We start from the raw sequence: 27933 nt of genomic DNA on the forward strand, positions 1-27933 counted from the left end.
AGCGCATTTCAGATGCCGTTTTACTTTGAATGGGAAAAAAAAGAAGCGCCGAGGCAAGCCGAAAAATTCAGGGACGCACACTCACGTTGCAGAGTTGCATTTAGGGTTGCAAGCAGGGTTGCCCTGGGGAAAACCCCAATTTTATAAAATTTATGCACAGAAACGCACTATATGGAAGCATTTAATATCTTTAGCAAGATGCAGTGGCTTTTCCTTTTTCCCGCCTCAGAAGTAAACGAAAATGGTTAATATTATTAGCTCACTGCCGCCGCCGCTGCTTTCCGCACGCGCTTTCCAACACCGTCGGAGCACTCGCCCGATTTCATCGTTCATTTTCGACGGGTAGGTTTTCGCAGACGGACGGAGCAAAGATTTGTGCATCGAAAATTGCAATTTTCACATCTAAAGCCGTGTGTGCTGCACCACAGACATTGGAAAAGCGTTTGCCGCACTTGTGCGAACAGCCAGCTCCACAAAGCAGACGCGGCTGGAAGGCGATTGGCCGCAAATTCGACCTGCAACTGGAGGGCAATTGCGTGTGAAAAAAACGAAAAAAAAAGTAAAGAAAAGAGCAGAGGCAGAGGCCTGAAACCGTCGAGAAATCGTTGTCGTCGCGCTCGCTACAATTGTTTGCTTTTGGCCAGAGAAATTCGTGGGCCTGTTGGCAGAAGCACTTAATAATATAGTTTGTAACCCGGTGTGAGTGCGCAGTGAAGTACAGCCAAGATGAGCGGGGGATTGCCGGAGTTGGGCTCCAAGATCAGCCTCATTTCCAAGGCGGACATCCGATACGAGGGCCGCCTGTACACCGTGGATCCGCAGGAGTGCACCATTGCGCTCTCGAGTGGTAAGTATTTCCGTAGCGCCCCCCTAGAAATCTCCCACGTAATTGCTAAATATACGGGATATATGTGGGTGCCGTAATCTGCGCCAAAAATCCCTGTAAAAAAACGGTTCATCGCAAAAGAAAATGGACTCTTCCATTTCTCTTGTGTGCGCCCCCCTTTTTTCGTTTTTCGTTTCTTTTTGTTAGTTTTACAGTAATTTCATACTCTGCCGAGTGTGCAGTTGCCGCTCTCTCCCTCGCGCTCTCACTTATGCTTTTTGTTTGTCATGTTGGCTTTGGCCTGTTTTTGTCTCTCGCTTGTTGTTGTACAGTGTTGCTTTTGGATTTTACATGGCACACATACACACATATATACCATCTCGACACACTCACACTCGCCCACTCTTGCAAATCTCCAATGCAATTGTTTATTTGCAAAAACAATTTCGATTTGGCGCCAGATAACGGGATCTTCGGGCTCCCGTTACGAGTGTCAGTGCCCTGGAAAGGCAAAAAGGAGAAGTGGAGGAGAACGCACAAATACCGGCAAAACATGCGTTTCCCTGTTGAGGTTAAATAGGAATCGCGGCCTAACCTTAATGGGTTTACATGGGATTGCAGTCTTGTATTTCGACTTTAAAATGATCTAATTATATAATGCACTGTGCCTAGAATATTCTTCCGAAATTTAAAATCAATTGGAGTAGTCATAGAAGAGATGTAGCCTGTGTAAGCTGCACTGTCGGAAAACTATTCGAAATGACTAGTTCTGGAAAGAAATATCGGTAAAACTAAGTTTTTAAAAAATTGTTAATTTTTTTTAAATGTTCCACCACCCATTGAGAGTTTACTATACTTTATACATGTTAATTTTAATTTTTTTTTATGGTTAATACCGACTATAAAAATATATATTTGCTAAGATAGGAGTGTTGACCTAAACTCAGAATTATAAAAGTATATAATATTTAATGTTTGTGAAAGTGCTCCTGAGATCCACCCTGCTGCAGTAACATTCTTTGCCTTTTAGGCAAACCTAATTAGTTGAAACCTAATTAAAACTCACCATTTTGTATCCCTCTTCCCTTTCCTAGTGCGGTCCTTTGGCACGGAAGATCGGGACACCCAGTTCCAGATAGCGCCGCAGTCGCAGATCTACGACTATATCCTCTTCCGGGGATCGGACATCAAGGACATTCGCGTAGTTAATAACCACACGCTGCCGCACCATAATGACCCGGCGATCATGCAGGCGCAGCTCCAGAACGGACCGCCCCAGATGCCGCAGCACTTTCCCATGCCCAGCGGGATGAACGCTCCGCCGCAGCAGCAGCAGCAGGTGCCGTCACAGCAGCAGCCGCCCCAAATGCCAGGTGGAGGAGGTAGTGGTGGCGCCGGCGGAGCTCCTGGAGGAGGAGCCCCCGGCTACGGAAACGGCAATCCGTTTGGCAACCTGGGCGTCCCCAGTCTGGCCAGCATGGTGGGAAACACGGGCGGATCGCTCGCTCCCGGATCTGGAGCCCCGGGCAACGGCCCCTTCATGCACATCGGCGGCAACCAGCAGCAGCAGAAGCCCCAGCAGCAGAAACAGCCAAGTGAGTTCGGTTAGAAAGAACTTTTTAATTACTTTGCACAAAGTAATATAGGGTTTATTCTGAGTACAAAACTAGCTTGTAGTAAATTTGCACTAAGGGCCTTCAATTACTTATGATCTTCAATTACTTCTGGTAAAAACATATAACGTACTAACGCCAGTTCCGGTTTCCACTTTAAAATGTGGTTCCGATTTGCTTGTTATATGTATGGTTTCAGATAAGGAATCGTATTTGTTTCAATGCTGAAAAAAACACATTCTTAGGCATGCGGACTGATAAAATATTATTTTTGAAAAGGGTTTTAAATAATATTTGATTAAGAAAAAAATAGTTTTTTTCATTTTCTAGCAGGCATATTAATAAATAACCAATGTTTCCCATAACCATACATTGTAAAATATTAATTGCATTTAGATAAGTTCAAACTTAACAAATATCTTTTATCTTATCCGACATTGTGTTTTAGTACATGCTTTCACGGCTGATAAAAACTGTAATTGCATTTCGAAATAAGCGATTATGTCAACCTATGGATATAAATATTCAAGGATAATACCGCCTTAAAAGTAAAGTACCACAAATGAGTTGTTATATTAGGGCCAATGATTTTGAAGGATCTGCTTTTCTTGTTAGGGTGTTTTTACAAATTGTACAAATCTAATTCATATTTTCAATAATATCTTTTGATGCCTGCACGCATTGCTCTCTCCTTTCGTTCTCGTTGCGTCCTCTATATGTGTATAGTTTCCGTTCTAGACATGCTGGCCGGAGCCTCGCGCTCGACGACGCCCATCAGCCTGATTGTGAGTCCCACGGCGGAGCTGACCCAGCAGCAGCAGCTGCACCAGCAGCAGAACGCTGGCCAGGGTGGCAACGGACGCGATGCAGGACATAAGCGCCAGAACCACCAGCAGCACCAGAATCAGCAGCAGCAGCAGGCGCAGCAGCAGCGCGGCGGTCCTAGCCACAACAACATGCAGCAGCAGCAGCAACAGCGCGGCGGAAGTGGCACGGACTTCTACAACCAGCACCACCAGCAGCGGGATCGTCGTGACTCCGGCCGACAGATGGATAACAACTTCAGCAACAACTACAACAATAATCAGCGCAATCGCGGCGGCGGCGGTAATGGAATGCAACAGCAGCAGCAGCGTGGCGGAAACGGCGGCGGCGGCGGTGGAGGAGGCGGAAATGGAGGTGGTAACAACCCGGCCTGGAACATGCACCGCGGTGGCCAGAACTCCAACAACATGATGATGCGTAATCGCGGAATGGGATCCCGAGGCCCCATGCGACCCAATCAGGTATGCCGTCGAGCGACTACGTTATGTATATATGGTTTATTAACCTTTTGCGATTGTGTACTTACAGGGCTATCGTCCGCAGTCGGCCAATCAGAACAAGCCTCGCAACAAGATCAAGTTCGAGGGCGACTTTGATTTCGAGCAGGCCAACAATAAGTTCGAGGAATTGCGCTCCCAGCTTGCCAAGCTCAAGGTGGCCGAGGATGCCGCCGCCAAGCCAACCACCAACTCGACGGCAACCACTGCAACTGCAACCAATGAGCAGGTGGGTGAGAAGGTTGAAGGCGTCCATACAGTAAGTCAAGCACACATTTTTTATGTTTTCAACACAAATTACCCCTGAACCTAATAAGATAAGTAGATAATGCTTAAAGTGAGACATTCGCTTAAATGGTGTTCCTGGTTTTTTGTTATAAGTAACTTTACTTCCTTTCCTTAAAATCATACTTATAAAAAAAATATATCTGTTAGAACTTGTAATACTTCCTTGTAGTTAAACCCAAGATTCCAAATGTTAAGAGTAACTCACATTTTTGAATCTCCCTTATTTGCAGTTGAATGGCGAGACGGACAAGAAGGATGACTCTGGCAACGAGACAGGCGCTGGAGAGCACGAGCCCGAGGAGGATGACGTGGCTGTGTGCTATGACAAGACCAAATCGTTCTTCGACAACATCTCGTGCGAGGCTGCCCAGGATCGCAGCAAGAACAAGAAGAACGATTGGCGCCAGGAGCGCAAGTTGAACACCGAGACCTTCGGAGTGTCTTCGACCCGGCGAGGAAGGTGAGTGGCGCTAAAAAAAGTCATCTATCTGAGCAGACCATAATTTAAATGAATTCAAAGCAGCTACCGCGGACGCAACCATTACTACAACAACAATGGCAACATGGGCGGAGCGGGCAACGGCGGCATGAACTCGGGATACGGAGGTGCGCCGGGCTACAACCGGAACAACTATCGCATGGGCGGCGGCGGCAACTTCCGCAACAGGACCAACAATCGCAACAACGGCGGCGGCAACCGTGGCGGCAACGGAATCCCAAGCATCACCAACGGCAATGCCAATACGGCTGCAGCGCTGAAGGCGGCCAACAACGTGGGACCTGGATCCAACGCCACGGACTCCAATGCACCGAACGCCACAACCACGACGACAAAGTCGACGTCCCTCTTGCCAGAGCAGACGCAACAGGTGGCGGCAGTTTGTGAGTAGCCATTAGCTCTGTTATACCTTTGGAAAATATTAAAAACCTCTGCCCTTACAGCTCAATAGTGCCGCCCAGCTAGTGGACAACCACTTTAAATAACCCAATTGATGAATGCGAATTGAGAAGAAAGTATATATCCTATTCTTTGCAAAGCTAATTATTCGAAGCAACCCAATCAACCGACCGACCGAACGATCGACGACACACAGGCTCTTATTATCAGGAATTTCGAGTTATGGATCTAACGGCATAATATATTTGTATAATTAAAATTAGTGTTACAATTCTCACGACGTCCTGGGGAGCACTCCGCTGCCCGCCCACCACCGTGTGCTTGGCGATCATGATGATGAGCGCTGAACGACTAGCGAACGTGAACCGGCCATCTGTTAGGTTTTGTGTAAATGGCTGGTTCCAACGCCTTTCGCTGAGCAGGAGACACGGTATTGATAACGAGGAGATAATGGCACGCCTACATACATACATATATTTAGTAATAGATGTGAAGAAAATAGTAAGCATAAGTATGAAAAGCTACAAACACGGAGAATTAGCGGCGGAGTCGATAACAATAATGAAATTAATGGAGCAACCAATTAAATCCATGGAATTCCCAAAACTAAAATAAAAGCTAATTAATACGTTTTTATTTGAATGAAAGAAAAGAAACCCGATTGTAATACTGTATTTCTTGTGGGCGTAAAACATCGACCAACACTCGAACCGTTTTACTAGCATTTAAATATATTATTTAAGAGCATTTTAAATATGAAAGTGAAAATAAAATCGGCAGCTATGCTTGTTTGAAAAGCACAATTGTAAAAAGTCAATCCAGCCCAGCTGAAGAGTGAAGTCTCCAAAAATGTGAAAAAAAATAACCAAGCATTAGAAAATTTGTCATTTTTAGAGTCTGCCAGAAAAGTCCAAAAGATTAGTTTTCGTACAGTTTATTTTTTCTGATCTCGGTTGGGCTGCAAATTGCACGTTCTTTCGCCACGCCTGTAATGAAATGTATACTTACGATTTGAAACAATAAGATGTTCTCGATGTAAATGTTAAGATTGTGTGATCACTGGCTGCTCCGGTTGAAATCGAGGCCTTGAAACCGAGTAAAATTACGTGTGTGCATGCATGTTTCCAGCTGAAGTCCTTCAGATATTCGTTTGTTATCCTTGTATCCAGATATATATTTATATTGAATTCAGCACAAACCGCCGAGTGCCGAATAGAGTCCACTCTGGTTATCGGAGGACAGTAGTTAACACGCACTTTCAGAAACGGGAGGAAGGAGGAGTAACCACACATTTCAATATTATGTAATCATAAATTATGTATCTAATTGTATGTAATATGTATATCTCCATATATGCTCACCCTGATTAGCTCTACATATGTATGTATGTATATAAATACGCAATTATCGAGTTAAACACGGAAAACACGTTTCGCAAGTAATGGCTAAATTGTAAAGACTACCACGTATTGAAATTAAAACTGAATACCATGTAATAAAAGATAATTGAATTCAAAAGTAAGCAACTACGGTTAACATTTTCATTGTACCATTGGCCTGAATTCGCGATAGCTTTCGCAATTTCCGACGCAGCCTGGAAAAGATACGGATCGTTAACCCTCGGATTAATGCATGAGCCTTTGTACAATGACCTAGAAATTCGATTTAACTCCCGCCCCTAATATTAAATACAGTATAATTTTATAACTGACATTATTAAGCAAATGTTTACTAAACCAAACGAAAACAAAGAGAAATCCTAACTTTAAAAGCATGCAAACAATGAATGTAGGAAATCAAAAGTGAAATAAAAAGTTAAGACAAAATGTAGCGGTTACAAATCATTTAACCAACTTTGCTTTTTCTCATTTGAGGGTTGGTTAATATGTGTTGCCTTAAATAATGATTGTGATTAGATAAGTAGGTGAAAGTTCTCTTTTATTCTTTCTATAGGCAACTTATTTAAGCCCGTCTAAATGAACAAGACAAGGCGCTTGGTTAGTAGTTTCCAGAAAAAGCTTATTCCATATATCAATTTCGTTTATAAGTAATTATCCACTCTTGTCTTTTGTCGCAGAAAATTCTAAAATAAATAGCGATAATGTTTTCCGTTAGTTAAGATTAAATATTCGGTTTTATACAAGGTTCCTCAGAATCACTGCATCATTTGTCCCACAGTCCCAGCTCGCGCATTTTGGTCTGGAAATAGCGCTCCAGGGAGTTGGCACAACGATAATACTCAGTGTCGGGCGAGTTGTAGAACCGACAGTTTGAAAAGATGCGGGCCATGTCGGCCATGAACAGGCGGCGTGTTTGGTAGTACCCCTTCTTGAGCCGATCCCCCATGGTCTTCAGGTCCATGGGGTACTTGATATGGTCGTAGTAGTCCGGAACCTCGGCAGCAGGCACTGGACGCAGGAAGGGCCATGCGGTGGTGTGTTGACGCACGGACTGCAGAACGGACGCAAAACAGGTGGCCAGCTTCTCCGGATCGGATGACTCCTCCAGGGGCCTCGCAGACCTGGCTGGGCGCATTTGCGGCTTCCAACCGATCTCCCGCAGACCAGGGATTGACTCCACGGGAATCGAGGGCAGACCCTCCTTGAAGCAAGTCAAGCCGGGTCTTACTTTTTGCACCTCACTGTGGCGTTGAGCAATTAGCTCCTTCAGAATCTCGCTCTGATTGCGAATCACTGGAAAGGAGAAACCAAGAGTAAAATATGTTCATCACTTGGTACTTCATTACCAACTAACCAGCAATAAACTGCGTGTTGACAATACTCGGATGCAGTTCGCAGTGCATCAGTGTGGCGCTATCGTACTCCTTGATGTAACCCGCATAAACGGGCCGCGCCAGTTTGATATCCTTGGAGAAGCCCTGCTTCTTGAAGTAGCCGATAGCATCGCAATCGGCGAATGTAAGCAGGTGCTTGATGCCCCTCTGGATGCTGTAGTCCTTCAGGTGGTTCATCAAGTGCGTTCCATAGCCCTTGACTTGCTCGGACATTGTGACCGCGCAAAAAACAATCTCGGTGAAGCCCTGCGACGGGAACGGGCGGAAGCATATGCCGCCAATGGGCTGGTTCTCCTTGATGAGCGCCAAGGTTTTGTGCTTGGTGTCGAACACCAGCTGACTGATGTACTCGCGCGGCATTTCGGGAAGCTGATAGGCGAATACGAGCTGCAGGCCCAGCAGCCACAGAACCGTCTGCTTGTCCACCGGTTTGGTCAGTGAGTTGCCCACTACATGGAACTCGATGGCCCGCTTCTGCTCCTCCGCCTTGACATTCTCATCGCGGGAAACATTCACCGGGAAGAGTATCTCGGCTTTGTTGGTGGTCTTTGACTCGGACACCGATTTCATGGCGCGCATCACCACATCCGTGGGCAAATCGTCCAAATTCTCACTGGAATAGGAACATTAGTAACAGCATTGAATAAAGACAACGATAACATACCTGGTGGAGCGATCTGTGGGTTCCTTTTTGATTCTCTTCTGGAGCGGCTCGCCCACATTTGTCCGCTTAGCGCCCCCTAAAGTTCCTAAGCCAGCACTTGGAGCCACGGGCGCAACCTCTTGATGACGCTTCCTCTGCTGGATGACGAAGGAGTTCGGTGGCCGGTAGTTAGGATCCCAGATGGGCGAGTCATCCTTCAGCAGTTCAGCACGCAGGGCCTCCAAAAACTTGGGCATCTGCGCGATGATCGAACGCTTGTCCTCGGGAAAGCGATCACGCTCCAAGATGCACTTCTTCTTGAGCTGCTGGGACATGTACTGAAACACAGTGCGCAGGAGGGTGCGCCCGAAGACCAAGGACGTTTCAAATTGGCGCAGGGAGTTACAGAAGGCGGGCACGTGGCAGAAAACCAACCACCTTGTGTAGTTAATCTTGTAGTTTGAGGCATCCTCATGGGTGAGATCTCCCCGTCTAGTCGACGGCGATTCAAAGTTGTAGTGGTTCAAGAAGTTCAGGAAGGTCTTGGCCACCTCGGTTATGGTTTGGAGTTCAGTCGGGTTAAGGTGGTTGTACTTGTAGAAGACCAACGAAAGCACTGCCTTGGTGATGCAGGGCGACTCGAAGGGCGGATCTCCGAGAGGACCCCGGATGACCGCCTGCTGGCGCGTGAGCACGCACTGGCGCAGCAGGCGGAAGAGGTAGAGGTACACCTTCTTGGTGTCCTCGTCCTCGACGCGTTGCATGGACATGAACAGATTCTCCATGTCTATGATGGCACCCAGCAGCTCGTCCATGCTGGAGCTCGAAATGTTGTCCAGGTGCGCAATGTGCATCCTTAGGGAGTGCCGGCAGCTGGCGTTGCGGCACTCCTCGTTGAACTCCGGACAGTAGGAGGACTCCACATCGCGATGGCGGTTCTCCTGCGGGGTTTTCCATCCGGTGCAGCGGCATCCTTCCGACTGGCAGGCGGAGTACATCGAGAGTTTGGCCAGTTTCTGGGGCACGGGCAGATTGAAAACCTTCTGCTTCCGCTGCTGGATCCGCTGCAGGCTGTTCTGCCGCGATCCCTCCGCCGGGCCACTGGCGCCGCCTACTGCCCCGCCGTTTCCTGGATTCTGGGCGGCGCCAGGGGCCCCAGATGCAGCAGCAGATGCTGCGCCATTCGCACTTTGCTGCTGCTGCTGCTGCGCCGCAGCGTTCCCAGTGTTGTTACCATCGATTGGTTGGCTTTTTAGCGTTATGGATGGACCACCAGACATTCCAAGATCACCAGATAATGCGATTCTCTCGGTTAGTTTTGCACAAAGTGTACTTTTTCTTTAATTTCACAAGCGCCACAACGAGCCTGCCCACTTGCTGTGCGCGAAAAGGAGCTGCCAACCTGGGTTTTTATTCCGCTGCATTTCTCTTTATGGTGAAATAAATGTTAAAGTAATACATATATTTTATTTATCATTTTATTATTCTTGTACTTTGAATACATTTATTATCTGGACAGTTAGCTTATACTTAAAATGTTATTGAAAAAATGTTCATGGTCGTAGTAATAATATTTTGAGATTGTCAAAGGGGTTCGATCGTTGACAAAAATTTTTTTTTTATTTCTGGAAAACAGAAAAACGTTTTAGTTGGTGTTAATAGCACATACAAAAATAATTAAGGTTAAATTAAAAAATTATATAATTCATAAAATATATATAATATGTTATCAATAATCGTTTTAAAATAAATTATTATTAAGTTAATAAATTTAGATAATTATTATTACAAAAAATAAAGTCGATTTATATTCAAACAAATAAATGTAGACCCCTTTTGAAAACATCCCGCAGGAGCATGCCACACCCATGAGCGCGATATCGATAAATTCATGGCTGTAGCTAGGGGGATGGATTCTTTGATCCCCCTAAGTAACCACAAAAACCAAACAGCCTACGCCCGTCCGTACATCTGTTTTCGCTAGCAGCTGATGTAAAATGCACCGCAATCGTACATTCATTTTGAATTTGCCGCTGACTAATCAAATTAAATGGAGTTACACGAAAGTTTCGATGACATTGAAAACCAGCTGGACAATTTCATCATTCGCAAAAACCAGCAAAAATACAAAAAACCGGATTCCGAAAAGTCTGGCCCAAAGATTCATAATAATATACCCCTGACAATCTCGCACATTCTCCGGGTAACTGAGGATCCGGAAAGGGAACATGTTTTCATAACGTGTGATGCGAATAGTAATGCAGCTCCAATTTACTTTCGCACCTGCTTTGTTTATGGGTTTGTGGCTGGATTCGCAACCCACAATGAGTGCTTCAATAAATACATAATTGACGATGGCACGGGAAATCTGGAGGCGAGTATTGCCAAAAAGCCAGCCAACAGACAAGTACTAAGCAGCCTTTACAATGAAGCCACTTCGCTGGTCTCCTCTGAAGCTTATAGACCCGTAGCAGAACGCTTGATCCGTCTTTCAAAGACCGCCATGAAGTATATAGATCCCTCGCCCATAACGAGGGGCAATAGCCTCTTCCTGCGCGGTCGTCCAAACATCTTCAGGGGAAAGGTGGGCTTGGATGCCTTTGCGTTCTTTATCGACAGCGGTAAATCCCGAAAGTTGGAAATTGGCTTTGCGGACCACCTATCAGTCTGGCACAGGAATTACAAGACTCAGAGTGCAAGAAACAAATAACATTGGGTTTTTTCTTGTATTGAAATTTTACTGGTAATAAAAAATCAAACTTTAAATAAGGAGAATTTATGTTGTTTTTGCTCGGATGGCGGCACGCTTGCCGGTGACAGCCTGGAAACCTGACTTGATGCTGGCCACTGAGCAGCGAGAGCCGCAGGATTCGCATTGCAGGAAGAACAGACGCGTGTCTTTCTGCAATATCGTCTCCGGCGAGCGGCAGGTGTGACAGGTGACATACTCCTTGATGTAGCGACGCAGCACGTTCTCGATCTGTTTGGGCTGGAAGCGACCCTTGATGATCAGCTGCTGGTTGCCGTCCATGGAACCGCTGGTACCCAACTCGGCCAGCAGGAAGTCTAGCAGATGCTTGGGCAGGCGATGAAGCGTTTTCGCAATGTCCATGAAGTTGGCAAAGGAGGTCTTCTTGGTTCCCACACGCAGCACTTGCGGCGGTCGCATCACGAACTTTGGCTTGCGACCGGCGGCCATGTCCGGATTCTTGTCGAGAATGATTTCGAAGACCCGCTTCAGCAACTCGTCGTATGTGTAGTCGCGGTCGGAACCAAACCAGGTGGAACTATTATCCTCGACTGTAAAAGAAGTGAGACGGTAGATGGGTTAAAGACGATGGTACGATGGTTCCTAGAATAACAGAGTTCGTTTAATAATCTAAGCTATATATATATAATATTCTTGAAATGTTCCTTATAAACATCTGAAAGAACATTTTAAATAATTTCCTGAATATAAGCCGGGTTAATGCATATGGATTCATAAATATGAAACGGTATTTAAAGACAATTGTTTGTTCAAAAGCTTCTACTCTTTCAAGGTGGCGACATTAATAAAAAGAATAACCTGGTATAGTGACCAATATCGCTACATTACTAACTAACGACATGATAAAAGTCTAGCTTAAACTGATGAAACTGTGAAACACTATCCAATATCGCTTTATCACTAACTCAAGAAGGCTGATAAAAGTGTATCTTAAACTGATGAAACTGTGAAACATTATCCAATATCGCTGCATTTCTAACTCTAGACATGATTAAAGCCTCGCTCAAACTGATGAAAGTGTAAAACATATTTCCATTAGTAACCGTACCATTCTCTTTGTCTTCGCTCCTGTCGTCGTCCAGTTTATCCGCGAACAGCTCGTCCAGGTCCTTCTTCTTGCTCTTCTTCTTCTTTTTGGCCATCGAGAAGTCCATGTCCAGGTTGATCTCCTCCTCCTCGGGCTCCTCGGTGGCGACCGCATCATCGCCGCCGAAGCTGGGGATTGCTGCCTCGATTTCGTCCATGTTGAAGGGCTTCTTCTTCTTTTTCTTCTTCTTGCCGAAGCTTTCCAGATCTAGATTATCCTCCTCGGCGGCGGCACCTCCTTCCGCCGACGCCTCATCCTGGGGATCCTCCTTCTTGCTGTCGTCCTCCAGACCCAATGCCGCGTCCAGGTCGAAGGTGGTCTTCTTCTTCTTCTTCTTTTTCAACAAAGTGGGATCGAAACCCTGCGGAATTCATGAGAAAGTCGGTATGGTAAAATCCGGATCAGGAAAACATAACCTCATTGTTCGCCCAGTTCCCATACACAAATATGTAAATACACATACACACACAAGGGCGCACATGTACGGACATATGCGAATTTTCTTGGGAGGTTTTCTCCACTTTAAAATTGTTTGCTGCCGTTTTTTGAACTTACGTCTTCCGCGTCCATTGTGTTTATGCTTTTTTAATACTAGTTGACTGAAGATTAATTTTGTTTTAACTAAAAAACTGCAATTGCATCAGCCAAAAGTGACAGCACGGCAACAGTATGACAGTGCTGTTAACAATAGAAAATACCATCCGGCCTGAAAATAAATACCATTATATACCATTTCATTTTCAAGACATACCAATTGACTCCCATAAAATTTAAAAATAAATAATTATACCTAAAATAAATATAAATGCTTTTAAAAATATAATCTTATTAATAAAACCTATCTTACATTTTTTATTAAACTTTGAAAAGTAATTGCATTTAGACTATTCTATAAACTAGAAAAGTAGTCATCACGCTTCTTTGTGTGAGACATTTAGGATATATATATTTTAGAATGTCCTCTCTTAAAATCTTTGATTAGAGCTTTGTTTAATTTAAAAAATGTATCTGATGGATTTATGAGATTCCTTTTTTATTTATGATTTTTGAAAATAGTTTTGTTTATTTTTTAAAAATGCGCATTCCAAATTTTGTTTGTATCATAAATAATATAAATATTAATGAGGAGGTGTTAGAAACTAGAAATACTTACACAATTGGAAGAAGTTTTTAAACTATTCATTGAATATGTTAACGTGGAAGTCCTTAAATTTAATTCGAAGAAAAATTGTATACCGGTAGTATACATTTGAATCTGCATTAAGTAACGATCAACTACAATTTTAAAATTAAAAATATCTTTATCATAATAAACCAATTTTTCTAAGTAAAGGCCTTTTATTTGTTTAAAATAAATTTTATAGAAAATGGCAATACAAAATTTATTGGGGTCATTAATCTCTATTATCATTTTTTATAATTTCAATAGTTACCGCTAGTAGCTCAACAAAAAAAATAACGTGCATTTGCATAATGCTCTCCAATCAGGAATAACGAACTACATAATCAGGTTTCAACTCCCACAGTGTCAAAATAAGTAGAATTTTATAGATAGTGGTAAAAAACATCTCATCTTTAGAACATACAAGACAGTGAACAATTACAGTATAAATGCTTTTGAGAGTTAAGACTTTTAAGTTATTGAGCACCTTAAAGTTAAGAGATTTATTGCTCCAGCTAGGACCTGTGTCGAAAATCGATTCCTTTGAGGTTGGTTCGTTTTTTTTTAAAGATGGGCACTATTCGGTTTCGTCAACTCCGGGCCAACTCCACCAGCCAGTTTCTGCACCAGAAGTCCCACTTCATAGGCAAGGCTGTCCGTGTCCTGTGGTAAAGATTTTAATATAGTGGAATTGTAACATCTATTAAGTACTATAAAGTATTACCTCTTTGGTGGCAGCTTCGGCATAGACCCGCACTACATCCTCGGTTCCGGACGGCCGAACGAAGGACCGACCCCTTTTGTAGTTGGCCACCACATTGTTGATTTCCGTCTGCAGACCCTCGGGCTTCACACACACTCGCTCCGCATCCGTGGTCTCGATAACGTTTCGATCCTGAACCTTAATCTTCAGCTGCCGATTGGGCAGGTCTTTATACGATGAGATCCAGTCTTGGACGTCCCAGCCCTTGTGGTTTAGGATTGTTTCAACCAGTAGCATGTCTGAAATAGCGTCTCCGACCGTTTCGTTGATAAGATCAATGAGGAGCAACAAAGTCTTGGCACTTTCTTTAGTTTCGGCCGCTTGGGCAATCGTGGCTTTAGCATTGTCACTAAACACAATCGTTCCGTGGCCGTTCGCCTCGAAGTAAACACCTATATCGTACTCCAAGGCTTTGTGATGCAGGTGCTTCACGCCCGTGGGTACACAGGAAACGGGGAACTTCAGTTCGTCGACTATGTAGTCGGTGGATGCTCCATTGGCATAGGCGGTTTGCACAAGTCCCAACCTTAAACTAATCTCGGCCTCCTTAACAAGATCCATGAGGTAGCCAGCGATCAAGGTGGCTATGCGATCGCCATCCAAAAGGTGGAATTCGCCCTTGTCGTCGCTGAAGAAGTACACCACCCGATCGGCATCTCCGTCCACGCTAACACACCTCGTGAAGGCTTCCACCTCGGGCATCGATTTCGGCGGCCTTTGCTGGACCTTCACGTAGTCCGCACCGCAGTCCTCGTTGATCTTGCCGACACCAATGCCCTGGTTGATGACCGTCACATTCAGGGAACCCTTCATTCGCTTGATGAACTGCAACATTTTTCGGGCACCCACTCCATTGGCGCCATCGTATATTATGTTGTTCCGGTAGTTTCCGTTCTCCAGGCGCCCGTTTCGCAGCAGTTCGAAGGCCTTGATCAGTTTCTCGTAGTAGCCCTCCTCCGTGGGCTTTCCATAGGCCTCCTTCGTATTCGCGGCCACTACAAAATAGTGCAACATGGGCGTAGTCACTATTCCGTACTCCTTTACGTTTCCCTTAAGCGCTATCACTCCATCGGCCACCGCTTTAAGTAATCTCGGACTGTGGTATCTGTTGTCCATGCCCACAAACACCTGGGAACTCGTCGTCACATCGATGTTGTTGTCCTTGATGATCTTGGCCACCTGCTGCTCCAGTTCCTGGTCGCTGACATTGACCAGATCGGTGGCTATCGCCTCCCAGCTGGCCTCCAACATCTCTCCCTTGGGATCGACTAGCTTCACTCCGTTATCCGGTTCCGGATTGTGTGATGCCGTGATCATCACGCCAATAACGGAGCCACCACGATACCGGGATCGCAAGGTGGCCAGAACTCCCATGCGGAACATCACGCTGTCCAGGAATTCGGCTCTAAAAAAGTAACAAAATTGTTACTGATGGCTTAACAGACAATATTAAACTAAGTTTAAAACGATGTTATGAAGAATATATGAACAACGAATATATGAAGTATTTAGAGTAGTCGTTAATAATTAATAATGTTTTAAGATGCATGTGTAGATCTGTAAGCAACCCATAGTGGTATCTGACTTAAATAGGAAAATTCTTATACAAGATGGTATACATAGTGACGAATCGCGTTGCTATCAGTGTAACTATCTATTTTAACCATTATCTCTACAAAAGGTTGATAAGCCAATGGAAACATATGCATTGTTGAAACCCATAGTAAACTGCGGTTAAGCTTTATAATCAGCTTTGTTTCATACTAGTAAGGGTTTTGGTAGGGTAACCGCAAGATAAATAGTTGAAGTTAAACGTACATTTAATGTTTATATATTTTGAAGTGTTCCCAATGGTAGAATTGAAGAACTACCTAGTTCTTATAATCGATTATGGCCAATGCAACTTGCACTTGCAGAACTATTTTGATTGCCCCGACTGTAGGCACATACATATGTATGCCCCTATGCACATGCACGCCCCAACATACATACAAACGTAACTACATCGGCGAAAGAAGGGCATGTCCATTGATAAAAGGTGAACAATATCTATAAATAAACCCCCAGTTCCAACAACATGGGGCATGCAATCGCTGTACTTATCGTAAAATAAACAAGCCCTATTTGCTAATCAAATACGGCCAACGTATGCAACGTGTGGGTGTTAGCATAATGATTATTGGCACGAAGATCGTTAATTAAGACAACTTACTTGCCGCGAAAGCCAGCTGTTCCGTATTGGACGGGCTCCTTGGAAGTCTTCGGATACATCTCCCTGGCGAACGCGTAGACGGTGCGCAGATTAATTGACATTTTGCGATCGAAGGTGGTGCAACTGGTCCAGAGCAAGGTGGCAGGTTCCGTCCGGTTTTTCCGGACTTTCGAAATTTACGAATTTCACAGATGTGTGGAATTTCTGCAGGCGGGTGTGACCACTGAGGCCTAACACCGTTACCCCCGAAGAATGCATTTTCTGGTCGCCACGTTATGGTCACACTTCAAAATAGTTTATAATAGTTTTTATTTATTTCCGTAACGTTTTCATGTTTTTATTGAATAATTCGCTTTGTAGAGAGTCTGAAAGGGCCCACAAATCGTTTTTAACCAATTCTTTTCATGAAACGTTGGGAAAAGCCATATTACCGTAAAGTCGTTGGCGTTCACACCCAATTTAAATTTGGCGGGTATAGTTGTGGTCAAGATAATAGGATTCATTAATATTAGCAAAAATCTTGTCTGACCCTTACAGATACATAAATAAATTAGCTCGCATGTTTAGTTAAATTGATAAGACTGAATTTGGATTACTCTGTTATTTTTAAAATAGAAATCCAATAGTTTTGTATTCCTCAAAATGTTACCCTATAAAAACACAATCCAAGAAGTACTGTTCATTTTTTACCTCAAAAAACATATTTGTATCCCAGCTTACAACTTAAGATGTTTGGTAGCCTAACCACTAAACGACAGAATAAGAAATAAGACCAGCAGCTCATTAATTTCGTTATTTTATTTGTATACTTATAAGCTGTTGTAAAAGAGTCGGCTTACATATCCTAGGTACACTTTTTTTGGAAGGACTTAGTTGGTATGTACACAAACAAATACTATATTAAGGCACAGGCAGTTTATAAATAAAATTATAGCCTTATTCAGATATTTTTCGGCTGATATTTTCGGACGGAAGGGATCTCTCTTTATACTTAAAAATATTTGGAATGTAAAACGGTTGATATGTTTCTCTTTGTGCTAGAGATGCTTGTACAATTTCGAAATCTTATCGAGTCCATTGACTCACAATATTGCCACAAGGGAGCCCACCAGGAGCAGGCCTACGGATAATGCCACTTGGGAGGCACCGGCGTAGCAATCGGTGATGCGGCGAGCGCGCATAAAATCGCTGCCCAAATATGAATCGTAGCGTCGCTTGTTGGGTGGAATGACTTTCAACTGCCGCGTGGCATCCTGGAAGATCAGATCGTAGTGACCAATTGGCGAGGAGAACATGCTAAAGCTAAAGGCGTCCACTTCCTTTCGGCCGTACAGTTGTTGGGCATAGGTCAGCAGGTTAATATAGGCATTCATCTGGGTCTCGTTGTAGTTGACTCCGCCGCGAGTCACGACGGCATTGGCTTTCACCTTGCCCAGATTGCAGCGTTTGTAGTCCTGAATCTCGGCTCGGGTACCATCTGTGCACAGAAGCTCGAAATCGTCGTTTAGGGCATTCCTGGCCCACCATTCCTTGCGCTTGCCGCCCGTGCTCTCCATCACGGTGGTGTGCTTCATAAAGGCCACATGACCGCCACCTTCCACCAAACACCGGAAAGCTCCCGTATGTCCGTAGTAATCCTCCGAGGCATCGCGACGGCAGTACCGATAGCTAGTTCCATGGCACAGATCGCACATGCTGTCATAGGGCACTCCGGTGTTGTATTCACTGCTAATTGCACCCGGCACACATGACTTGGTGAAGTACTCTGCGGCAGCACGAACCGAATCGCATCCGTACGGGCGAATCCATCCGTTCGAGATGAACAGAGCCATTGGATATGTCCAGCCAGCGGCGGTATTGATGCCCGTGTGGCAAGTATTCTTGCCCTTCAGGTACGTCAACTCCGTGTCCGGATCCTCCTCTTTGGCCACTGCCACCACATAGTACTCGGGCTCACCCAGATTGTACACCTCCGACATGAACGGAATCAGATCGTAGTTCAGTCCGCCAGTGTATACATCTCCGGCATCGAAAACGGAAATATCAGCCTTTCCCGCTTCGATGAACTGCATGCAATTTATGTGAGAATGCATTTTCTTGCAGATGAGTTCCGGTTTCAGGAGGTGCGCTTTTAAGGCAGTCTGTAAGGTTGGGAAAAGGATCAATAAGACTACCTTCCTTTCATTGAATTCCATTTAAACTCACCCTCATCTTGATGCATTTCTCCAGTTCGTTCTCCGAAGTCACACAAAGGGTCATTGCTGGAACTGGACACTCACGAATGCCGTAAATAAAGTTAATGGCAGGTCCTAAATACTTGGTAAAGGACTGATCATCTTCAGGAATGACAGTAAGAGCCCGGCTTGAGTCCTACAATTAAGGAATACGTTATATTTATATGTTTCATCACAAGAAGAAACTACCACAAACCTGGAACAGCAAATTCGGCTTGCCATATCGTTTGGACTCGAAGATGCGGAATTTCTCATAGAGAATTGAAGTGTTTGTCCCGTCCTGCGGATTTCTCTCTGAAGAAAAACTACTGTCTAATCTTTCGTTGCGGTACTGATCGTACTGATTTTGCGTTCTGTAGGGATCATTATTGTCGTATTGGTTGTAGGGGCCTGATTGACCCTGATCGTTGAAATTGTTGCGGTTGTTGAATCCTTGTCCTCCCTGTCTGCCCTGCTCATCGCGGGTTCCATCGGAGTACAGCTCCGCAATGCGTTTCAAGAACTGCTGATACTGCTTTCGATCGCCGAAGCTGCGAGCTGAAGATGTGACAATGGCATCTGCGGGAACTTGGCCCCAATTACACTGCCGGTAATCGTTGATGGGTGCCCGACGACCATCGCGACAGAGCAGCTCAAAAGTGTCGGGCGACAAGTTTTCTAAAAACAATTCCGTTGAAATAAGTAAAGAGTTCTCAATAGGTCCCCATTCACAACTTACGGAATTCGGTGGTCTGCAGCATTTCAGTTACTGTGGAATGGCGCAAAAAGGCCACATCTCCCTTTTCCAGCAGACACTTGAAGGCACCTTCGTAGCCAAAGTAAGGATCTGCCGACGAACAACGACCGCCAGGGATTTTTCCAGTGCAAAGCGTACAAAGTCTAATTTCAAAAAATTACTTTTAAGTTAAGGCTTTTAAAATAACATTTACTTCGCTTCTTACTTATCAGAGTTGTCGCCGATGGGATTGTACTTGTCGGACAGGGAGTACACGGCACACGAATCGTTAAAATAGCTAGCAGCTGTCTTCACTTGATTGTTGCAATCCACAACTTCCATGCCACCCTCTCTTTGGAGCTGTCGAGTTATGGGATTATTGTTATTATTATTATGTTATTATTAGACAATTGACTTCCTACATATAATAACATTTACAATTTATATTGGTTTACAACTTTATATCAATCTCTAGAGGCTTGAGTAGTTTCTAGCACCCGTAAACGCCATTTTTTAAGGAATAATGATTTTAGAACTAGCTTACGTACTTTCGAATCATTTAAACTACAAAACCCCTATGGAAGATACCTTTGGACTATAAAAAAATAAATTCCTAAAATATAACTCTTAATTTAATGTTATTTTTAAACTTATTGGCTTATGAAAGCGATTCTCACCGTGTGAACGGGAACAATCCAACCGGCCAGACTGCCCACCCAGGGGAAGCAGACCCTCTTGTTCCGCATGTCGTGGAGATTGTTTAACTCCTGCAGCGATCCCTTCTTGATCACGGCCACGGATTGGTACTCCGCGAAGCCGCCCTCCAGTTTTTCCTGCATGATGGGGATCAGGGAGTTGTACCGTCCCGCCGTGAAAACATCTCCTGCGTCCAGCGAAGTTATGTGGGCCTTCTCGCGATCGATGTGGTGGATGCACTCATCCGCACTGTAGGCCATGAAGCAGGTGAGATTTAGGAACACCTCGTCGAACAATGCCCGATCGCGTTCGATGGCCACCGTGAGATTCTGGCACTTGTATTGCTCAGCCTGGTTCTTGGTGCACCAGATGATTCTGCTGGTTTTGTGCTCATTATAGTGATGTTGTGCTGTAAGATGAATGGTTTACGAAAATACTTGGAGTCATGCCAACGCCCTAGAAATCGCGGATATCGTTATTCCGCCATCGAACTTACCATAAGCAAGGGTCAAACATAAAGCTCCGGCCAGAGCCACTAAAACGAGGCTCCTAGCCATTTTCAGGATATTAGTAATTTAACTTAAAAGACCAATCTTGAAAACAATTACTCAAACAATACACCACACCCAAGCCCAGCTCAAGATAGCCAGTGTTACCGCGCAGAAGAAAATACCAACAATTCTCAGAAAATATACCAACAGGTACCTACAGTAGAAGTAATTGATGTGCAAATTGATTGAAGAACAAAATAAAGAATTTTGCAAGAAAAAAATTGAAATGGTGTAAAATAAAAATAAACTTTCTATGGAACACCCATATAATATTAATTTACTTATTTTGCATCTTAATTTCAGATATTTGCTTGCATATTTCCACCATTCTTGTTAACGAGTGTTTACTGTAACTTACCACAAACACACCACTCTGGTGTGACCTTTCATGCGGTGTTTTTTAGCGCATTACGACCAACCAGGTGTTTTGTGTTTTATAATAACAAACCGAGAAATTCTTTAAACTAAAAATATACAATTTTACCAGCTAAATGGCAGTTCTACGTGGGTGGAGATTCGTTGGCTTCGTGTCTTGCATCTTTGGAGCTGTGGGGCTAACCCTGTACCCAGTGATTGTGGACCCGATGCTGAACACCGAGAAGTACAAAAGCCTCCAGGAATACAGCAAGATAAAGAGAGATGAGCTGCAGCACATTAAAAGGCAGTAAAATCCCCGACTCGATACTCCATTTGTACTTTTAAAACCCCAAATATGTGTATTTTCGTTTACATGATACCCGGCATCAATGTACATATTCTAAGTTATACGAAAATACAAAATAGGCTGTGTTGATGAACGCATTGCAGTCGTTATTTTAATTAGAATCATTTAGTTTGTTTTGGTATATGAAATACTAATTTTGTTCATTATAATATATTATTAAATATATACAGTCCACTCAAAGCTGGCAAACGTTTTCATTCCGCATCAGGCTGATTGTCAACTAACGCATGAGTTAATTTTAATTGACTCTAAGTATTTAAAACAATCTTTTTAAAAATTCTTATAAATCTGCCTAGAAAGCTTGAGTTGTTTGTTAAATTTCTTGTATAAATCTTCAAGTCTACAATTCATTATGTTTAGATTTGCTTTTTTGAAATTCTCTGTATTGTCTCACAAAATTCAAACCACTCCTTTCGATGGTTTTAAAACCTTTTAGAAAACTTCCCTAAAACTTACGGGGTTTTAATTACAAAATATATTACCTGGTTTTCAAAAATCAATAATAAAAATTATTTCTGTTATCACTTAAAATACATTTTAAAATATAAGTTCTGAGTGCAACATGGTTCCGGAACTGGTTCTTGGCCGGTGCAGCTAAAGCTTTAGGGAATTTCTCACCAACTCGTTGCCGCTTACAAGGTTCTTTATCTGAAATCGAAATCATACGTGGACATAAATCTTGGATAATAAATACCTGGGGCTTCTCAATTAGTCTAATGCAAAATGGGTACCGCAGCACTGAAACGTGACGAAATCCTCCTGCTCTTCGACGTGGACGGGACCTTAACCATGCCCAGATCTGTGGTGACTCCAGAGTTCGAGGAGTTCTTCTACTCGAAGGTGAAACCCAGGGCGACCATTGGAATCGTAGGAGGTTCCGATCTGGAGAAGATGTTCGAGCAGCTGAACGGCGACAAGATCCTCAATGAGTTCGACTTTATATTCCCGGAGAATGGATTGGTGCAGATTGAGGGAGGCAAGGAGGTGGGAAAGCAGAATATCATCAAGCATCTCGGAGAGAAAACCCTGAAGCGCTTCATCAACTTTGTCCTGCGCTACTTATCCGAACTGGATGTGCCCATCAAGAGGGGAACCTTCATCGAGTTCCGAAATGGCATGATGAACGTGTGCCCCATTGGGCGACAGTGCACCCGGGAGGAGCGGAATATGTTCGCCGAATACGACATTGAACACAAAGTGCGGGAGAAAATGATCAAGGATCTCAAGGAGGAGTTTGCCGACGTGGACCTCACATACTCCATTGGTGGTCAGATCAGTTTCGATGTCTTCCCCCACGGCTGGGATAAAACCTACTGCCTGCGTCACATCGAAGCCTACTACAAGTTTAAGGAAATCCACTTTTTCGGCGATAAAACGGAGCCGGGCGGCAACGATTATGAGATTTACAGCGATCCTCGAACTATCAGCCATAGGGTGTACACTCCCAAGGACACACAACGCATCCTTGCTGAGATTCTGGAGCTGTGAAGCAACCGAGATCAATCAACATAAAAAATTCCATTTTTTATACATGTGTACAATTGTTAACCAAATTTAATATATAGTCATTTGCAAGATTTAATCCGTGTCCATACCAGAGCTACTAGAGCTATCATCATCGCCGCTGCATTCTTCGTCGGAGCTGCTGCTATCGCTATCTTCCCAGTCGTGTGCCTTCAAGTTATTAGGTATTATAACCTTCCATTCCAGTTTGTGCAAGTCCAGAGAGTAGAAATCGTTGTAGGTCAGCTGTTTGGCGTCCTCTTCAATGATTCCGCCAAAGATAAAAAGTGTTCCCTTGGAAACGCAGAGGCCGGGATTCATGCGCGGAGATGGTACATTGGTTGGTTTGGATTTAGGGAAAAGACTCGGTATGTTGGACACATAAGGAGTACTCGTACTAGGTCCACCAACGGTAACTGTGAAAATGCCATCTGTGGTGGTGGTTACGGGCTTATCAGGAGCGGACATCTCAACATCCTTGCTCTCGTCCGTTTCCTTCTTTTCAGCGGGGCTGCTTTTCGTTTGGATCTCCTGCAACCGCCATGTTTGAGAGGTCAAATCGAAGGCCAGGAGTTCATCGCCAAACTGACCGTGGACATCTTCGTCGTCCTCATCGACGTCCATGACGCCACCAAAGGTATAGGCCTTGCCATTCGCAGCCACAGTGCAGCCAACACTGCTACGCGGCTTGGGTTTGTATCCTCCGGGCTTTACTGGGGCCCACTTGTATTTGTTATCAGCATCACCAGCGTTTTCTAAAATGAAATAAGATATAATTAGTAGATTAACAAGGCTATGTTTGAAAATAATAAGGGGACAAGAATAGAACGCTATTTTTGTGTTTTACATCCATCGTATCTCAATAAATACGGTTTGATAACTTACTGTCTTGGCTCAAAACAAACATATCCGTATGGGTTACACCCCGATCAGCTTCCTTCTTCATGGAGGCCCTTGAGTAACCTCCCCAAACGTAGATCTTGCCTTCCGGAGAAGCTGCTATGCAGCATCCAGAACGAGGGGATGGTACAACAGTTCCTCCGATCTCAGATTTAAGCCACTGGTAAGACTCCAGCGAGAAAATATGAATGTCGTTGAAATAATGATACGACTGGTTGTTATCATGGAAGCCGCCAAAGATGAATAGACGCTTCTTGGAGACGGTCATTCGATGGCCACTCCTTGGACTGGGCCCATTGGGGGCAGATATCTTTTCCCATTTGCGGGATTTCAGGGAGAATTTCCATAGGTCCTTGTAGTGGTGGAACTGCAGCTGCGAGGGACTGGCGTGCTCTCCTCCAAACATCTAGAAGAGGAGTACATTATTTTTAAGGTTTCTCAATAAATTATAATTTCCAGCTAACCCAAAGCTCTCCTCCATTACTGGCCACAGCCACCATTTGGTGTCCACTTCTTGGCGTGGGACCTGAAGGCGATCTCAGCTCCCTCCACTCGCCAGTTTTAATATTGTAAAAGTATAGGTCATTATAAACTGTGGTCTTAGTTCCCGTATAAAGTTCCCCGCCAAACATGATGAGTTCCTCCTTTTCCGGATGGGAAACTAAGGTGAAATTCGATCGTGGAGTTGGCGGAGAGCAAACGGATTCACTGATGGTCTCAATCTTTCCCTCCTTGGCCTCCAGAAGTTGGATTATATCAGCTATATTGGCCTACAAAAAGTGTTGTCGTATTAGTAAATATGATATGAAAGCGACTATGTTTATCCTTACTTCTCCCAGCTTTTCCAGCATTTTCTTTTGCCGGGCTGCCTGCTTTTTATCCGTTTTCATGGCCGTCTTCTCGGCTCCTTTGCCCTTCTTCTTGTTCTTGTCCTTCTTGCCCATTTTATTAGGTTTATTTCGGTTCGGAAATTTAAATCAACAAACAATTTTAGTCGCACGTGTACCGTTCGAGTATTAAGAAGAAGAGCCCGTATTAGAAATACCAGATACTTGCTGAGAGCGGAATTGTGAGAAATATCTTAACGGGTTTTTTGAAAAGGGCGCGCGAGATTTTTGAGTTTAAATTGAGTAGTATTGTTTTATTGTTGATCATTTAAGTAAAATTATAAGAAAAAAATGTAAACGAATAAAACGTTTTTAAAAAAATTTCTTAAATTACAAATAAAACAATATATTTTTTTATAAATGCAACAAAAAGCATATAAACTTTAATTTTTAATCAGGAATTCATATATACTGCGTTATGTTTATAGGATGGGTACAAAGTGTGACAATAAAGACAAAACAAAAGCTTCTTTCAAATTAATATTTCACAGACACAAAAAATTGTTAGTCTTAAATAATATTTTAGTTCATTAAAAAACAAATACTTTCACGATTACATGGTCAATGTTATATGTTGTATGGTATGTAGACATTTGGGCTTGTGGCTTAACACACTTATTCAGGTATTTAGGATTGCGATGGATTGCTGCTTGAAGATCCACGACAGTTGACCGACCAGCTGGAGTCAAATCCACAGGCGGAGTCCGAATCGGAATCCACTGCGAAGGATGTAGCGATGCCCTTGGGAGCACGCAACTGATTCGGGGTCGTGGGCATGCTGCTATATCCGCCATTCAGATTGGAACTGGAGTTCGAGGAGCAAATGGAATCCCGGGGTGAATCGGTGGCATTCGAGGCATAGGACGAGCGCTTCGAGGACTTGTTCCGCTTGCTGATATAATCCACCGTCTTGGGCGGCGGCATTAGCTCCTCCGATCGGTGTGGTATGTTGTCTGCCGATCCCCAAGACTTGTGCACTCCGTCGTAGATATTCCGGTTATTGGGAACACTCGCCCTCGATGGAAGGCCGCCGTTCGTCCCGTAGGGTGTGCTCATCGCTGCCCTCTGATTCGGATGCCGACTCCGTGTCGTACCAACGTGGTGATGATGACGTTGGTGAGGGGCTCGGTGAGACCGATGGTGAGGGCGACTTGCTGCCCCCGCTCCCCCGCCACTGCCATAGCCCATCGGGGCCACCCCACTGCCATTGCCCACTCCCAAGAAATTGCTGAACGCCTCGGTGGTCTTCTTTACCCTGACATTCAACGAACCAATCCGCAGGAAGCCCAAATCTTTTTCGACTGGAAAGATAAGAGGTTTATATTAAAATCATTTGATCCGTTTTTATACACATCTTATACACAGGTTCAATTGTTTAGAAATAGGTTAATCGAAATAGGTAGGTGTAAAAAAATGTATTAAAAAGTATTACTTACTTGCATGCTTTTTGCGAGCCTTGATTTCTGTGAAGGAAAAAAATATAAAAAATTATCATTAATATTTAACCATACTTTTTAAAGATCATATCAAATGAACGTGCAGAAACTTAAAAAATGCCTTAAGTTAGCGGACTTTTGAAATCAAGTACAAAGTAATGCAGGCGAAGAGGATAAACATTGAAAAAACAGAAAGGAAACTTACCAACAGCAACGCAAACGGGATTTGCAACTCAAATGCTTGCGAAAATTAAACTAAAATAAAGATTTATAGCTAACAGAGTACAAAAAGCATATATTTACAGGCTAAATACGAAAGGTTACATTTGGAAGCCAAGGTTGCAACTCAAAGTTAAGCTAGCCAAATAAATTGAACATGGTTTTAATCAACACTAATGGTTTTGAAATACTCAAGATCGTTAAATCTCAACCTGCCTCCAGGTACCGTTGAGTCCGCCGCTGAATCGCATCGCTTGAATCTCTACATGCAGCAAAATTGAAAATAGATAGAGGTTCCCATTTTATATTAATTACTAGCTCAGTTTAAGTTCGTATACTCTACTTTTCAGTATGTTTTTTGATGATGGGCAACAATGTTTGCAAACGAGGGTAAATATTATTAATTCCGAAAGCGCATTCTCTTTATGAACTGAGTTGGGTTTATATTATGTCTTGCAAGAATCTGTTATATGTTTGGTATAGATTTCCAGTTCAGAACTAGTTTTGTTGTGTAAGTATTTTATTGTATTTGGTTGTGCCAATAAACATGCGATTATTTATAGGTATGTACATAAGGAGTTATTTTCTTATAGTAAGTTAATCGATACACCTTGGTAAAAGTATAATATAAAAAGGCCATGCTTTGGTTCTTATGAACTAGGAAAGTGTTGTTCTGTAAAAAGTTTAGTTTTGTACAATATTTCATAGAATCATTTTGAATGTAAAAGTGTATAAAATATTTTTAGTTTAGCTCCAACCATATACTTAGGTGCCCCATATAGGTATATACATTAGCACATTTTAGAAAGGGTAAATACAGGTGAAAGATTATAAAACAAGCGAGTGTACCAATTAACCATGCTCTGGTGGGTTAGTAACAACATCTTTGGTGGACTGACGACGACTGCCACCCGCGGTGGCTCGAAAGGTTTTGCGGAGAAAGCTTTCTTTGCGTCGAGTGGAGGCGCCGCGGAAGGGAACCGGATGCCCCTCTATTTCGCAGGGCAACAGGTCGCCCTCCTCGGTGCTGGGCTTAAAGATCCCCGACAGCGGTTGCCCCGGAGCCTTTTTGGGCCGCCGGTGGACCATCATCGACTGCGAACGGGACACCGCCCCACCGCCGCCCACCGAACCACCGCTGATTGTGGCAAACCGATTCTGAGCGCGCTTCTTGCCGCGGGTTAGTGCACTGCCCAGTGTACCGCCGGTTATCTGACTACTCTCAATGAATCCCAGGTGGTAGTTGTTGTTCACCTCCGCGCTGAAGAAATACTTTTCATACTCACTGCTGCAGGTCGAGGCGGACACACTCGACCGCTGGCGACTGTAGTCCAGGGGCTTGTTGCCACTCCAGTCCATGATGTCCCTATTGGCCTCTGAAAGGGTGGAGAAAGTGGATCACAAAGTTGTATTATTCCGAATTTGTAGACCATTAATAATTATTGATATCTATTATCCTATCTTATCTATTGATATAATGTAATATACATATGTAATTAGTTGTGCTTTATATTGTTTAAGATATGCCATTTCATTTAATCAAAACTAATACATAAACGAGTACTTTCTAAGTTTAAATTAATTAAATTATAAAAATATAATATCAAATACTTACTATAGACATTCCAGAGTAATTCAAAAATATTATCTCTTCCAAACTGGGTAGCCAAATGAAGGGGTGTGTATCCCT

The 27933-nt window shown here is 43.6% G+C and overlaps 10 protein-coding genes across 22 annotated transcripts; 4 read left to right on the forward strand and 6 right to left on the reverse strand.

Moving 5' to 3' along the window:
* The first annotated feature begins 322 nt into the window (after positions 1-322).
* Positions 323-6469, forward strand: tral (trailer hitch). Of its 13 annotated transcripts, none has more exons than XM_036815368.3 (7): positions 324-847; positions 1921-2421; positions 3166-3725; positions 3793-4020; positions 4280-4509; positions 4570-4931; positions 4992-6469. In XM_036815368.3, the coding sequence occupies exons 1-7, from the start codon at positions 727-729 to the stop codon at positions 4997-4999; spliced, it is 2010 nt and encodes a 669-aa protein (XP_036671263.1). In that variant the 5' UTR covers positions 324-726; the 3' UTR covers positions 5000-6469. The 13 variants fall into 13 exon arrangements, with proteins under 13 accessions (XP_036671264.3, XP_036671266.3, XP_036671271.3 ...); XM_036815370.3 differs by having other exon boundaries at positions 4573-4931; XM_036815375.3 differs by having other exon boundaries at positions 3793-3990.
* A 399-nt stretch (positions 6470-6868) lies between these two features.
* Gcn5 (Gcn5 acetyltransferase) lies at positions 6869-9773 on the reverse strand. The gene is made up of 3 exons (XM_036815366.3): positions 8406-9773; positions 7702-8354; positions 6869-7640 (listed from the first exon to the last, which is right to left on the reverse strand). Exons 1-3 carry the CDS (start codon positions 9662-9664, stop codon positions 7111-7113), a joined length of 2442 nt encoding a protein of 813 aa, XP_036671261.3. The 5' UTR covers positions 9665-9773; the 3' UTR covers positions 6869-7110.
* A 575-nt stretch (positions 9774-10348) lies between these two features.
* Positions 10349-11159, forward strand: ver (verrocchio). Its single transcript, XM_017076979.4, has one exon. It carries the CDS (start codon positions 10435-10437, stop codon positions 11092-11094), a length of 660 nt encoding a protein of 219 aa, XP_016932468.4. The 5' UTR covers positions 10349-10434; the 3' UTR covers positions 11095-11159.
* Positions 11097-12952, reverse strand: eIF2beta (eukaryotic translation initiation factor 2 subunit beta). The gene is made up of 3 exons (XM_036815833.3): positions 12797-12952; positions 12203-12602; positions 11097-11684 (listed from the first exon to the last, which is right to left on the reverse strand). The coding sequence occupies exons 1-3, from the start codon at positions 12809-12811 to the stop codon at positions 11161-11163; spliced, it is 939 nt and encodes a 312-aa protein (XP_036671728.2). The 5' UTR covers positions 12812-12952; the 3' UTR covers positions 11097-11160.
* Positions 12953-13793: 841 nt separating this feature from the next.
* On the reverse strand, positions 13794-16604 carry nst (phosphoglucomutase 3-like protein nst). Its single transcript, XM_017076970.4, has 3 exons — positions 16379-16604; positions 14128-15571; positions 13794-14066 (listed from the first exon to the last, which is right to left on the reverse strand). The coding sequence occupies exons 1-3, from the start codon at positions 16477-16479 to the stop codon at positions 13968-13970; spliced, it is 1644 nt and encodes a 547-aa protein (XP_016932459.3). The 5' UTR covers positions 16480-16604; the 3' UTR covers positions 13794-13967.
* A 557-nt stretch (positions 16605-17161) lies between these two features.
* On the reverse strand, positions 17162-20679 carry Tsf2 (transferrin 2). Its single transcript, XM_036815051.3, has 7 exons — positions 20520-20679; positions 20005-20432; positions 19554-19687; positions 19331-19491; positions 18809-19269; positions 18584-18748; positions 17162-18519 (listed from the first exon to the last, which is right to left on the reverse strand). Exons 1-7 carry the CDS (start codon positions 20578-20580, stop codon positions 17461-17463), a joined length of 2469 nt encoding a protein of 822 aa, XP_036670946.3. The 5' UTR covers positions 20581-20679; the 3' UTR covers positions 17162-17460.
* A 300-nt stretch (positions 20680-20979) lies between these two features.
* LOC108011749 (uncharacterized) lies at positions 20980-21399 on the forward strand. The gene has a single exon (XM_065865088.2). It carries the CDS (start codon positions 21066-21068, stop codon positions 21240-21242), a length of 177 nt encoding a protein of 58 aa, XP_065721160.2. The 5' UTR covers positions 20980-21065; the 3' UTR covers positions 21243-21399.
* Positions 21400-21977: 578 nt separating this feature from the next.
* Positions 21978-24728, reverse strand: LOC108011760 (kelch domain-containing protein 4). Its single transcript, XM_017076992.4, has 4 exons — positions 24532-24728; positions 24166-24471; positions 23687-24107; positions 21978-23556 (listed from the first exon to the last, which is right to left on the reverse strand). Exons 1-4 carry the CDS (start codon positions 24643-24645, stop codon positions 22877-22879), a joined length of 1521 nt encoding a protein of 506 aa, XP_016932481.4. The 5' UTR covers positions 24646-24728; the 3' UTR covers positions 21978-22876.
* On the forward strand, positions 22022-22880 carry Pmm2 (phosphomannomutase). The gene has a single exon (XM_017076993.4). The coding sequence runs from the start codon at positions 22022-22024 to the stop codon at positions 22784-22786; it is 765 nt and encodes a 254-aa protein (XP_016932482.3). The 3' UTR covers positions 22787-22880.
* Positions 24729-24968: 240 nt separating the features above from the next.
* On the reverse strand, positions 24969-27931 carry LOC108011731 (uncharacterized). The gene is made up of 5 exons (XM_070996384.1): positions 27859-27931; positions 27530-27619; positions 26460-26505; positions 26025-26051; positions 24969-25889 (listed from the first exon to the last, which is right to left on the reverse strand). Exons 1-5 carry the CDS (start codon positions 27865-27867, stop codon positions 25216-25218), a joined length of 846 nt encoding a protein of 281 aa, XP_070852485.1. The 5' UTR covers positions 27868-27931; the 3' UTR covers positions 24969-25215.
* Positions 27932-27933: the final 2 nt, after the last annotated feature.

Source organism: Drosophila suzukii, chromosome 3, assembly GCF_043229965.1.
Source record: "Drosophila suzukii chromosome 3, CBGP_Dsuzu_IsoJpt1.0, whole genome shotgun sequence".
Lineage (NCBI taxonomy): Eukaryota > Metazoa > Arthropoda > Insecta > Diptera > Drosophilidae > Drosophila > Drosophila suzukii.